Source organism: Rhineura floridana, chromosome 12 (assembly GCF_030035675.1).
Source record: "Rhineura floridana isolate rRhiFlo1 chromosome 12, rRhiFlo1.hap2, whole genome shotgun sequence".
NCBI lineage: Eukaryota > Metazoa > Chordata > Lepidosauria > Squamata > Rhineuridae > Rhineura > Rhineura floridana.
Genome location: NC_084491.1, coordinates 41,554,642 through 41,568,153, shown reverse-complemented (window position 1 = coordinate 41,568,153; position 13,512 = coordinate 41,554,642). Strand labels below are relative to the sequence as shown.

Sequence of the window (13,512 nt, the reverse complement as noted above, 5' to 3'; positions counted from 1 at the left end):
CAAAAAATCTGACAGTATTCCTAGTTTATTAAATCTCACCAGTCCTCGGGCTTCCACGTTCTTCTGTGATCCATCTGCAAGTTGCACAAAATCCTGCACGTCTTCTGAAGTGTAAAACAAACTCCTGTCTTTAATTAATATATGGCTTGCACCGCTGTCAAGAATCCAGTTAACAGGTCCTAAATCTTGAGACCTGTTTACAAACAAAGTTCACACTTCCCTGCTTCAAGCCTCCTTCCCTGGAGTTACACTTGACTGCACAGTCTCTTTGAAGATGCCCACGAGCCCTTCAGGCATAACAAGATTTCAGCCGCTGCTGTTCCCACTTGTTTTCCTGTCTGCAGCTGCTTTCTTCTTTCAGCTTGGCTCTTTGCTTTTCCTCAGCACTTTTCGCCTCTTGTCTCCGCTGCCATTCCTGGGACAGTTTTTCCTCAATAAACACAACGTTCAGACCTCCGTCAGGCATGGCTTCGAAAGCCATGACCATATTATTCCAAGTCCCATCGAGTGAAGCCAGGATCAGATAGGTCTTCTGAAGCTCAGAGTGTTCGACGCCTCGGTCCATCAGCTCTGCAAACAAGCACCTGAATTCCGTGAGATGCTCACTCATTTCGCACTCACCCGTGAAGCGCATCTGGTACAGCTTCCTTGCCAAACACAATTTAGATCCCGCAGTCTGTTGCACATGTAGGGCCTCCAACACGTCCCACATCTGTTTGGCGTTTGTAACATCTCTCATGTGTAACAGTTGAGAGTCTGATAGAGCCAGAAGTATAAAAGCTTGCATCTTCTGATCTCTACGTGTCCAGGCCGCGGTCAGTACCGCCGGAGGGGGTCCATCTATAATGTCCCATAAATCCTCTTTTATCAGCAAAGCCCGCATCCTCGGCTTCCAGCTGGCATAATTCTTTTCATTAAGTCGTTCCATCGGCAAGCCTCCCCCAGACAGGTTTACAGCCATCCTGCTCACCTCTGTCTGGCACAATCAATCAAGCTGCCCTCTCTGGAACTCCATCTGCCGTTCAGACCAGCAACTTACTCTTGTGTAACACGCTGTGGATCTGGGCCCATAACCCTGTTGACGTGTGTGCGTTGTTGCGTGAAACAGCATACGTTACATTGGAGTTAAGTTGAGCAAGAAACATCACAGAGGCATTAGATCAGGTTAAGAGTCTTTACTACAAGACATTATGGCTTAAGGCTTTAAGATTACATGTAGAGTTGCTCCCCCCCCTAGGAGAGAAGTTCTCAGTTCAAAGACATGACACAGAAGACTACCTCTCAGTTCAGAGGCAAAATACAGAAGACACAACTTACAGACTCTGTTAGAACTTTCCCAGTTGCTATCTCACGTTACCATGACAACGGCTGGCCTTGGAGTATCTGCTCTCAAGCCAGCAAAGACATAACAGTGTTACTTCTCCAAACTTGCAGACTTGATGGAAAATAAAATCAGTGACAGTACAGTTCAATGGTCAACACACATGAGGGCGGGATTGTCTTGCTGGCCCGCTGCAGTGTTGACTTCTCTCTGTGGAGGTTGTGGTTCCCCCTGCCCCACTTTCAGTGGCTTCCTCGAATACACATGCTAGATTGGGAAGGGTGAAAGGCATCCCGCTCCTCCTTGAGCAACCACCTGTGCCTCTTTAAGGGGCCTGCCTTTCTCCTTGGGAGAGCCATGGGTCTTAAAGGCTATGGTCTGAAGGCACATGAGGCCAGCTCCCTGCTGAAGCTAAGCAGGGTCAGGTCTGGTCAGTGCCTGGATGGGAGACCACCCAGGAACCATATGTAAGCCGCCTTGGGTTTCAATCATGAAAAGAAAGGCGGGGCAGAAATGTAATAAATAAATAAATATTTAAAGAAAGAAAAAAAGCAGAGGAAGGGCACAGCTGAAGGTGGCAGGGGAGGATTTTGGAGCGGGTGTCCGCTTCACAGGGCTCTCTGCAACCAGCTGCTGGATGAATCGTTCTAAATTGGGGCGGAACCGTGAGGGCTTTTGTTCCTTGTGTGCTTTTTATAGCACCATGTACGCAATGCAGCATTACCCCAGAACTATTCTAATCCCTTGAATATCCTGCGTTTCTGCCAAGCCTTCTAAATTGGGAAAGCGCCTTTGCTGAAGAATTAAAGGGGAGGAGGAAGATGAGCTGCTTGTTCTTTGCTGTGGGGAGGGGGGTGTCGGCTGCCATCGAACTGTTAAGGGACCCAAGGGCCCTTCTGCCCTTTCTGCATGACTGTGACAGCCTTCCCCAACTGGGCGCCCTTCAGATGTTTTGGACTATCTCCCATCAGCCCCAGCCAGCATGGCTGTTGTAGTCCAAATCATCTGGAGGGTACTGGGGGGGGGGAAGGATGCTCTGTGAAGAAAAGGGATGAAATGATGAATAATTAGACCCAGGAACTTACAGGAGATAATCACTTGACATCTGAGGTCAAGAAAAATAGTATATGGACTCTTGCCAGATACCGTACTGGTTGAAATTGGCAGATTACCAGTTGCCATTCCAGACATTGTCCAGCAAGGAGCCTGGGGGTACTCATGAGCTTTTTTCTCAACAGTGAGCTGCAGTTCATCCCAGCTCTCTGACAAACTTCCCTCTATGATAGAAATGTACAATCCTGACTGTCACATTTACATTTTTAGGTGAACACTTAAAAATAAGAACAGGTGAGCAGCTTAAAAAATAAAAAGTAATGTGGGAGGGGGACATAATGGCTACTAGTTATGATGGCTTTAGGAAGCCTCCAACTCCAGAGGCAGTGTACCATGGAATAACAGATGCTGGGGAGGAACTGTGGGGGAGGTTGTAGCACTCAGGCCCTGCGTGTGGGATCCCCAGAGGCATCTGATTGACGGGTGTAAAAGCAGCTGCTACTCTGGACGGATCTTTGGTCTGTTCCAGAGGGCTCATCTTCATGTCCTTAAGAGGCCTGAGGAATTGCTGGGTGCAGAACTTTGCTGTTGCCCTGGAGTCTCTGGGCCCGAAGAGGCAGACTCTGGCTCTGCACAGGGACACCACCAGCCCTCCTCAGTGGCCTATATGGAGAAATACGGCCTTGAAGAAACCCCTCCCTCCATTCTCCCTTCTCCCTCTGCCTCCCACAGGTACAGAGCCCTGGTCCTTCTACTTTGTAAATGGCTTTCTGAACTTCAATGTGGCCTTCGTGCTCGCACTGTTGGCCTTGCCGCTGACCTCCCTCATGGAGCGTCTGCTACAGAAATTCCACGGTGAGTGCTGCGGCGTGATTTTCAGCTGAGGGAGGAAACCTTGTTTGTGAGTGCAGCTTTATTCGGTGGAATTGGCAAAACCCTTCATAGTATCCCTGGCTGTGAGTCTTCAGAGCATCTGCAGAAGTGCTGTGCAGTCAAGGAGTCTAGTGCAGCATGTGCTATGCCAAGAACCTCATCTTCAAAAAATAAAATAGTTTTCTAGCTCTTATGACTGCCAGAAAAAAATTAGATGTTCTAAGTGGCTTCTGGTGAAAACCTGGAAGCTGGAGTAGGGCTTGAGAACAGGGTCTTTGGTGCCAGCCTCCCCTGAGACTAGTATTGGTGGTGGCTAGTTGCTTTGGAAATGGTTTGTTAAATTTAAAAGCCGGGGATGAGTTCTTAAAATAAATAAACAGCATCCTTCACTCATATTTTCTGTTTTCTTGCCTTTCCCCTCCTCCCTTTCTACAGTTCGTGTTATTCAACCCACTGCCTGTGTGCTACCACAGGGCTTGAGGGACTCCATCTGGGGCTGCTTTGAAAAATGGGGGGGGATTAAACATGCACCCCCCTCGTCCCACCCTCTGCCCAGTCCCACATTGCCCTGCCTTTTCAAAAGTGTTTATTTTATTTAAAAATAATAATTTTTCCTTGCTAGCTGAGGGCTTGTTTATCTAGTCCTATTTACAGATGATAAACAACATGCAAATGGCAGCAGCCCAGCTCTGCCATAGGGCAGACATGCAAATTCCTTCTTTGCACATTGTATTTTGTTTTTTCCCTTTTCAAATAAGAACAACCTCACAAGGATAGAGGAACTCGAAGAATCCTCAGCCTCATCTTACACAGGGGTGAGCTGACTTCACCCTGGTGTGGCCTGACATATTTATATGGCTACTACCATCCCTAAAAGTTCACTGGCGTGAGTGAAATCTGCAAAGTGGGAGTGTGTACTCGGGTTCTCTAACTACTTAACAACAGAAGAAGTGCTGTTCTGGATCAGACCATGCTGCAGACTACTCCAGCATTCTTTGTTTGTTTTAAATATTCCAGAAACCTGTTGCGCCCTTAAGGGGTCTTCCAGAAACTGGTACGATCAACTGGTGGACCACCTCTGTCTTTCCACCCACCCCTGGTCTCCTAAAATGAAGGCTTGTACTTCTAGAGACATCCGCTAGAGTGTGCTAAGTGCTCGTGTTCTGCAGAGGGCACTACTTTTGCTGTGGAAAAACAGATCAGTCTCTTGCCAGCCAAGCCCGGTAGCGGAGGCTGTTGTAACTACCCATTTCATGCCTTTCTGCTTAGCAGATTGTGTCCTGAAGCAGCAGGGGATCCCTTCTATCGCACGCCTTGTTCTCGCAGGCTTTGTGAAATGCGGTGCAGTCTCGATTTGTTTAACACCCCAAGCGTTTCCTTTTGGGGGCAATTCAGAATTTTGACATACATTGAGCTGCCTTTGCAGCCCTTGCAAATTGGAGTAATTGCTGTTATTTTCAAATAAATGACTTCCTGCTTCATGTGAGGGGAGATGAGGGAGGTGGTGTTTTGTTTTTTCTTAAAGAATGTGTGCTGAGAGTTCTTGCTGTACTTTGTTACGGCTGTAAGAAAGCAGTGGAGCTTTGGGAATGGCCCTCCCCAAGCAAGCATCTTTTTTTCATCCATATCTTAAGCTCCTTAGAATTCCCCTTTGGATGAACTTACACAACACCTACCAGGCAGGAAGCTGGTATTCCCAAGACCATTATCTTATTTTTTCCTATTGCCCGGCTTACAAACCTGGAGGTATTTATTTGCTTGTGGGACTTGAGGAGTGTATGTTAATTATTACTGTTAATATCATTAATCGTAATGTTTATTATCCACCCTCCACCCAAAGGTCCCAGGGCAGGTTATGACCATTTTAAAATACAGCATTAAAAACAATTTAAAACTACCTAAAATCACGAAATAGGGTGGGTCCTCCTAAAAATAATGCGTCTCAGGTGTCAAAAGCCAGGGTAAAGAGGTGCGTTATATACCTGGTGGCTTTGAGATGCACTTGGGAGCTCTATTGTGCACCAGGAACTCCGTATGTGCAGAACATCCCCTGATACTGAGGAGGAATTCATTGTATTTATTATTTATAAATATATTTGTATACCACTGTTTCATTTAAAAAAACATAAAAGCAGTTTCCAATGAACAAAAACCATACAGTAAAAACCATTTAGAGAGCCAGTGTGGTGTGGTGGTTAAGGTGCGGGACTACAACCTGGGAGACCAGGGTTCTAATCCCCACACAGCCATGAAGCTCACTGGGTGACGTTGGGCCAGTCACTGCCTCTCAGCCTCAGAGGAAGGCAATGGTAAACCCCCTCTGAATACCACTTACCATGAAAACCCTATTCATAGGGTCGCCATAAGTCCAAATTGACTTGAAGGCAGTCCATTTCCAAAAACCATTTTAAAAATACTGTGAAAACAAAGACCAACTACTGCAAAAAGGCATCTTTTTAATTGCCTGCATAAGCCTGGCAGAACAGAAAGGTTTTCAGCAGGCATTTAAAGGTTTAAAACAGGAGGTATCGGCAGAGCATTCCAGAGAATTTGGCCAATGACACTGAAGGCTCAATTTTGTGTCGTCGTTAATGAGCCTCGCTAACTCGGGGGACAACCAAAGCAACTCCTGCAGATGATCTCAGTGATTGAGCTGGGATATAAGGGTTCAGGAGGTCCCTAAGGTACCCTGGGCCTAAGTTGTTCAGGGCTTTGTAAATTCATCCGAGGCTCGGTAGTGGATGGGCAGCCAGTGCAGATGTTTTAAGAGTGGGGTCACATGTTGTTGGCTATGTGTCCCGATCAGTAGTCTGGCCACCCTATTTTGCACCAGCTGCAGCTTCTGAACCAAGCCCAAGGGCAGCCCCACATAGAGCGCATTGTAGTAACCCAGCCTCAAGGTAACCAAGGCATGGACTACAGTGGTCAGGCCTTCCCTGTCCAGGAACGGCTGTAGCTGACGAACCAGACAAAGCTGGTAACAGGCACTCCTTTTAGTGCAGAAGCCCCTGCACACATGCAGCTCACAGCTCACGTCAGAGATCCCTTTGGGCAGTGCCTGACAATAAGGATTGCCTTGCTGGATTGGGCCAAGCATCCCCCTCGTCCAATTTTTTTGTTTCAAGCAGCACCAGCCAGCCTGACAGGAACACAGGCAGCTGCCTCGTACCAGTTCAGACCATTGGTCCATCCGGCTCAGTCTTACCCACTCTGACTGGCAGGGGCTCTCCAGGGTTTCAGCCAGGAGCCTCTTCTAGCTCTACCTGGAAATGGTGAGGACCGAACCTGGGACCTTCTGCGTAGCCCTCCCCCGCTGGTGGTCTTTGTGTGTGAAGCCTGCATCAGATGCCCCACCCAACAGCCCTTGTCACAGAGAGTGGAAATAAACAGTGAGGAGCTGCATTCCAAGATAAGGGTATGGTGGGCTCCTGAGCCAAATGCCCAGGTTGTCCTTGAGCCTGTCTCATCCTGAGACTCTCCCTCAGCCAACCTTTTTCCTTCTTCCAGTTCAGAATCTGGGCCGGCCTTACTGGCTGACGCTTTCTCCCATGTATATCTGGATCCTGATTTTCTTCAGTCAGCCTCACAAAGAAGAGAGATTTCTGTTTCCCATCTATCCCCTTATTTGTCTGTGTGGAGCGGTAGGGCTGTCTGCCCTCCAGGTGCGTTTGGGATGGGGTGGGGGAGGCAGTGGCGGGGTGAGGGTGCAAATAGAGAGGGATGTGGCGTTCTTAAGAGCCCTGCACCTAAGCAAGGGCCATGTCCACACTATGTGGTTCTTCTTCCCCCTGCCCTCCCTGGCTCTGAGGCACCAATGTCAGGCAGAACATTCCACATGCCTTTGTAACCATGGGGACTAGAAACATTTGACATAAAATTGAAAAGAGATTTGCAGCAGTCCATGCTAAGAATCAGATTCCGTTATATACTAGAGCAGAATCCTATGAGACCAACCACCCCTCAGGTGACAGGCCTTCCTCCATCGTGGTGCCTCTGGGGCCAGCCATGTCTTGTTTTGTGTTTAAGGGCCTGCTCAGTTGTTCTATGTACACAGCGACAGCAGCTTTACATCCCCCACTGGTTAATTTCTGCACGTAGGAAGGGGAATGCTGGGAAGGCTGCCTTTTTCTAAGATTTCTGTCTGGTGGCTCTGTGGAATACACTGGGGCGGGGGGTGTCTGTCTGACTGGTTGTTTTTTTAAAACCAACCCAATTTCCCTTCTTGCCAGGCACTAGAGTTTCCTCCTCTGCAGGCTCACACCAGGAGCCTTCCTTTTTCTTCCTATGCTCCCAGCTGTGCACTATTAGCACTGGACTTGGGAGCACACAGAGGTGCTGTGGGGTTGTGAAAACACACACACGCACATACACAAAACCTCACACACATAAAGGTGGGCAGCTGGCAGCAAAACGGGCCACGCTGTTGGCCCCCGATGATGCTCAAGCGCAGCCTTCACCAGCCTGGTGCCCTCAAGATGTTTTGGGCGACATCTTCTGTCCGCCCCACCCAGCATGGCCAGTGGCCAGGGATGATGGGAGTTGGACTCCAGCAACACCTGGAGGGGCACAGGTGCCCCATCTTTGTCTTTCCTGAATCTGTGTAAAAATAGCATTTGCGGAGTGGCCATTAGAGACTTCTCTGATGGATTCAGCCTCTTCCTCCACTTAATATCCAAGCGGTCTCTATTCCTGCTTCCTCTTTAATTTAAATGATTGTGCATATTTTGCTTCCCTTCCACAGAAGTGTTACCATTTTGTCTTCCAACGTTACCGCCTGGAGCACTACACCGTCTCTTCGAACTGGCTGGCCCTGGGGACCCTCTTTGTCTTTGGGCTCCTGTCCTTGTCACGCTCAGTGGCTTTATTCAGAGGTTGGTTCCGGAGAGGCTGCCCTCCTAGTTATTAGCCACAGGCTGACAAACAAATATTCTAGCGCATCTCAGGGGTCGCCCGGCTGCAGGGGTGCTTGGCCATCTGCGTGCCAAGTTGGAACCGTATCCTCAGAGGGAGGCTTTTTAGATGGCTGAGTCACAACTTTGGAATCCCCGTTCCTGGAGACTCACCAAAGTCTGAGCCTACCCATGTTTTGTAGTTTTTCTTTTCTTTTTTTGTCTCTGCTGGTGGGAAGAGAAGGATTTCAACATCTTTGGATTCTTTCCCTCCTCCTCCCCGCCATTTTGCTTCTGTGCTGATTTAAGGGTACAGTTACTCATCTAGAGATTTAGCGGGCTGAAAACGTATAAAATCTTTCAAATGTGTTTTGATATTGTTTGGGCAAGTAACCTAGAATGCTTTGCAAAGCACATACAGGAGCCTCTTTTGAAGTTAACAAGGATTTAGTATAAGAGTTGGTGTAGCATAATGGCTACACCATTAAAAATTCAGGAAGCCCCCTGTTTAGATACAGCTTCTGCCGTGAACTCCCTAGGTAGCCTGGGGCATGTTACTGTCGCCTTGCTCCATTCCCCCATCCCTCCACATCTGTAATTTTCTGGGAGGGAGCCACGGTTCAGTGACAGCAGATGCTGTACATGCAAAAAGTCCTATGTTCAGTCCCAGCATCTCCAGGTAGGGCTGGGAAAGACTTGATGTCTGACTGAATGCTGGAGAGCTGCTGCTGGACTCCCCAGTCCCATCAGCCCCAGCTAGCACGGCCAATGGCCAGAGATGACAGGTATTGTAATCCCAACATTTGGAGAGCCATTGGTTTCCCACTCCTGATGTTAGATAGGCAAATGCTCTGGCACCGTATAAGGCAGCTTCCAAAGTGTAAATTTCCTATATTGGGGGGGGGGGGACATGACCAGGTGCAAGGGAAGGACATCTTCACTGCTTGTCATAGCTCAGGGAAGCTCATGCTGACTTGGAAGGGGTTCCTAACATTATCCAGCCACAAAGGAACTGCCAGATCTTACTTCTTTGCAGAGCTTGGAAAAGTTACTTTTTTGAACTATAGCTCCCATCAGCCCAATCTAGTGGCCATGCTGGCTGGGGCTGATGGGAGTAGTAGTTCAAAAAAGTAACTTTTCCAAGCTCTGCTTCTTTGTTACGCAGAGTGTTTCTTCTCCTTAGGTTACCATGGGCCTCTTGACCTGTATCCAGAATTCCACAGGATCGCCACTGATCCAACTGTCCACACTGTGCCAGAAGGAAGGCCGGTTCATGTTTGCGTCGGGAAGGAATGGCACCGTTTCCCCAGCAGCTTCCTCTTGCCAGATAAGTAAGTTTTTTTTATCAAAACACAAACAGATTTTATTCCCCAAGGATGCAGGTGTTGCTCATGTGTACATGCAGGCACCACAGATAGCCGGTTTGGGCCCAGACCAGGATTAAATTCTTAGGAGGGCCAGCCCACCCATTGATCTTTGCCCCCAGCACCTGGGAGACATCAGTCACACCTCTGCGCCAGCCACTTACAGTAACTATCAGCCTTCCAAATTGTCCCCATCTGTACCCCACCTTTCTTCAAAAGTACACAAGGAAGCCTACACAAAATTGACACAGTACAAAACGAGATAAAAGTAAAACCAAAAACAAGACAAAATACAACCTTGAAACAAAAAGAGACTAACAAGCAAAACCAATGGCATTTAAAAACAAGCTCTTGCTGAATACAGGTTGCTGTAAGAACCACGGGTGGGGAGAGAGTTCTTGTGCTCAGGAACTGCTTGTGAGCTTCCTGTTGGCATCTGGCTGCCTCTGTGAGAACAGGATGCTGGACTAGACAGGCCATTGGCCTGAGCAAGCCTCAGGGCTCTTCTTACATTCTCTTTTAAAAAACAGATCCGCCATAGAAGATTGGGAGCCATGAGATAGCCCCCTCCTCCCCGCCTCTGGCTCCAGGTTGCCAGCCGTAACCGAGATTTGAAACCAGAATCTGAGGTTGCTTGCATAGTTTAAGAGGGCACCTCATTCGCAGTCACACTGGCCATGTTCTTCATGCACATACACAGATGGTGACAAGAACTGGGATGCTTTTGGCCATTGCAAGGATGAAAGGAAGGTGTTGAGGTCAGCGAGATAGAAAGAGAAGTGGGTAGAGGGCTGGCTGGACAGGTTTCCATTGTGACCTAGAGCACTGCCTTTGTAGAACACCGGGCAGTGGTGTATGTAGGTTAAAAAGCAAGCTTTCTAGGCCTTATGGCTGCCAATAATATAATGGGGCACAGGAGCTTCTGTGACCTGCATAACTCCTTGGCCCTCCCCTCATCTGCATCAGTTGCGCAAATAATTGCAGAAAAGGACTTATGCAGAGGAAGAGACAAGATGCAGATCTGCTCAGTTTGTGCAGAAGGCCAAATCCAGCTTCTTTTCGATTTGGTCAAGTGCAGAACTGTAAGGGTTTATTCATTTATTTAAGGTTTGGCTATTGATTAACACAACTTTGCATTTGAGCCTTCCCAGTAAGACTGACACACCAGGCTGCACTTTTGGTGCCCCTGCAGCCTCAAACCAAGGCAGCTTTCCCTGCAGAGACATTACCGTAGCTATAACTTCAAGGGTTTAATAACCTAAGGGCACCTAGACCATAATGCGCCTGACGGATGTCTTTTTTAAAAAATAAAAAGAGAGGGAAAGAGAATGAGGCATTAAATCCCAGCACCGTCACATGGGATCAGTGATTAAGAGGGAACAAAACTTGTCCAAGACTACATCAAAACTGCAGCAGCGTTACAAGAGCCGGGATTAGTGCCGGACTTGCAGGTGATTAGGGCCCAGGAGCATCTGAGGGCTGCGTTCTTAGAGTCACTGGAGTGTGAGTAAAGGCACAGAGAGGACAAAAAGACTGTCTGAATCCCCTGCCTCACAGAAGCGCCTTCTGTCAGGGTTGCTCTTGCCCTGCTGTAGCAGATGTGTTCTGAATGATACTTGACACAACCTTTCTTGGAACTTGTAGGTGGAGTATGAATTTTAAAAGGCTTTGTGCCAACAGTAGCCTCTTCGTTTTCCTTCTTTCTGACTATGGCCCTTTGTTCTCTTGTGCTGTTCTCTCGCACACACACACCCTCCCAGCATGTTGACCTGTCATGACTGTAGCATTCCATTTCGCTCTGTTTTGCAACCCTCTAACGTTTGGGGGAGGCACATAGAATTTGTAATATGAAAAGCAGTTAATGATTGATAACGGGACCGTGAACATGGACCCCCCTTCCCAATTTGCCCACAAAGGCTACAATCCAGGGACCCATAGACACAGCCGGGTCCCGTGGTCTGCAAATTACCATGAGTGTGAGCTGTTCCTTTGCGGAGAGCTGACAAGCTCCCGCTGTGTTCACGGCCCTCATCTTGCTTGGTCAGCCATTGCCGTGGCTTTTTGTTTGCATGTTAAAAGCCCTCAGCAGCTCCAGGGTTTTAATATTATTTCCCCCTCCTTCTGCAGTTGGCAGCTTCAGTTCATTCCATCAGAATTCAGGGGCCAGTTGCCAAAACCGTTTGCCAACGGACCAACGGCCACACACATCATTCCAACAGACATGAATGACCAAAACCGGGAAGAGCCCTCCCGATACGTAAGTGGCTCTGCTCCTCTCCCTGATACTCTGGTGGCACGCCTGCCCCTTCCCACAGACAGCAGCCTCTCTTGCTTCTTTCCCAGGTCGCAGTTTGCACTTAGATAAGACTGGTTGCAGGTTAGAGTGGCAAGTCATGTCACCAAGTTGTCACAGGATGCAAATGAGGAAGGACAAAGGAGTGGACTAGAACTGTCTGTATCCATTCAGCATTTATCTTAGTAGATTTGTGTTCACCAAGCAGTACCGACACTCCCGGTCCTAAAGACATTAACTCAGAGAAATCCTGTTGATATATTTAAAGTCCATGGGCTCTGTTGTGCGGCTGAAGAGTGGATATGTGAGACGCTTGCACATCTCCTTTTCAGCTGCATGGTGTAGTGCAGAAAAGCGCCTCAGTTGTTGCTCTTGTGTGGATGAGGAAGGCAAGGTGAACTTGGCCCTGCAGAGAGAGAGCCCTGATGCTGTGTGACTTGCATCCCCGCAGGTGAGGGAACCCACCCAAAATGTCTTCTCTCCCTTCAGTTTGACATTTCCAAATGCCACTACCTGGTGGATTTAGATACCGCAACAGAAACGCCCAGGCAGCCGAGGTATGCAGCCAACAAAGACGAATGGATCAGTATTGCTTACAAGCCTTTCCTCGATAGTTCAAGGTAAGAAGCTGACACACACACACAAACAGAGGGAAGGAGAATTGTGGGGGGCAGAGATTCTGTCTGGAGTTTGAGTTGCACTCGAGGATATCAAGGAAGGAATCTCCCCACACTCCCCCCCCACAGCAGCAGAGAACGCTGTTGGCAGCCAGCAGCTCTTCCCCCCCCCCAATCCTTCCCTAGCAAGTGAGCTGTAGACTGCTAAAAAAGATTACTGGGGTGTGAAGTTAATCACATCCCCTCACTTTCTAAATTTGCACTTCCCCTGTGCCACCCCCTTCCTCCTGTCCACCCCCCCCAGCAATAATTGCTCAGCAAGGCCTGTGGTGCCTCTTTTCTGGTAAGATCTGCCAACCCTGCAAGCCACTGACGGCGTTTTTTGGGGGCTCCATGCAATCCACTTCTTCTTCCCTTCCAGCCTAACTTTGGCCGTTGCACCACGTCTGGCTCCTCAGAAGAGTCCCCCGGGCTGTCTGGCTTCCCTAGCACTCCCTGCACTTTTCTCTTTATATATATTTTAAAAGATAAAAGAGTGTGGCCGAGAATTGCTATCTTTAAAAAAAAAAAAGCTTGATGAGTGGGTGGGTGGGTGGATGGGAAGCAGGCTCTGAGAGAATTTCCCTGCGGAGAGTGGCGGCAGTGTGTTAATAAGGTTACCAGCTTGCCAGAGAAACTCGCTTGTCAGCTGGAGGGGATGGCAGAAGGAGGTGCGGCTGACTGGGCTGGTGATCCAGAGAGGCAGCATCCCAAGCAGCTGCCTCCATCTTTGGGCCTTTCTGCCAAGGTACTGAATCTAAAGAAAGTAGATGATATTAAATATCCAGTTCTTTCCATAGCTGGTGTAAACTGGCATAATTCTGTGTGTGAAGATGAAGCAGGAATTTTCACTGTGGTTTGGCTTGGCACTTGCAATAACTCTACGATATATAGACACTCTTGACAGTGAGACAAATATCTCCGGTACTTTTGCTTCTGGGAAGGAAGGTGTCTGAGCTGGAGTCTGCTGGAACTTGCTCTCCACCCTGGGGAAATCCTTTCCTCTAATGTCAAATGTGTTTACTCGGCGCTAGTGCTCTGCGTGTGCCCAGAGGAAGTGTTG

The 13,512-nt window shown here is 48.4% G+C and overlaps 1 protein-coding gene across 2 annotated transcripts in view; it reads left to right on the top strand.

Annotated features, from left to right (window-relative positions):
• Nucleotides 1-13,512, top strand: part of ALG9 (ALG9 alpha-1,2-mannosyltransferase) — a 34,467-nt gene that overhangs the window by 18,734 nt on the left and 2,221 nt on the right. Inside the window, exons 9-14 of one of the 2 annotated variants that reach the window (XM_061593558.1) lie at nucleotides 3,107-3,229; nucleotides 6,755-6,909; nucleotides 7,989-8,118; nucleotides 9,320-9,467; nucleotides 11,628-11,757; nucleotides 12,283-12,413. In XM_061593558.1, coding sequence (XP_061449542.1) covers nucleotides 3,107-3,229; nucleotides 6,755-6,909; nucleotides 7,989-8,118; nucleotides 9,320-9,467; nucleotides 11,628-11,757; nucleotides 12,283-12,413 — 817 coding nt within the window. Of the gene's footprint in view, nucleotides 1-3,106; nucleotides 3,230-6,754; nucleotides 6,910-7,988; nucleotides 8,119-9,319; nucleotides 9,468-11,627; nucleotides 11,758-12,282; nucleotides 12,414-13,512 lie in introns of those variants that run through there. The other variant, XM_061593559.1, reaches the window with a different exon arrangement.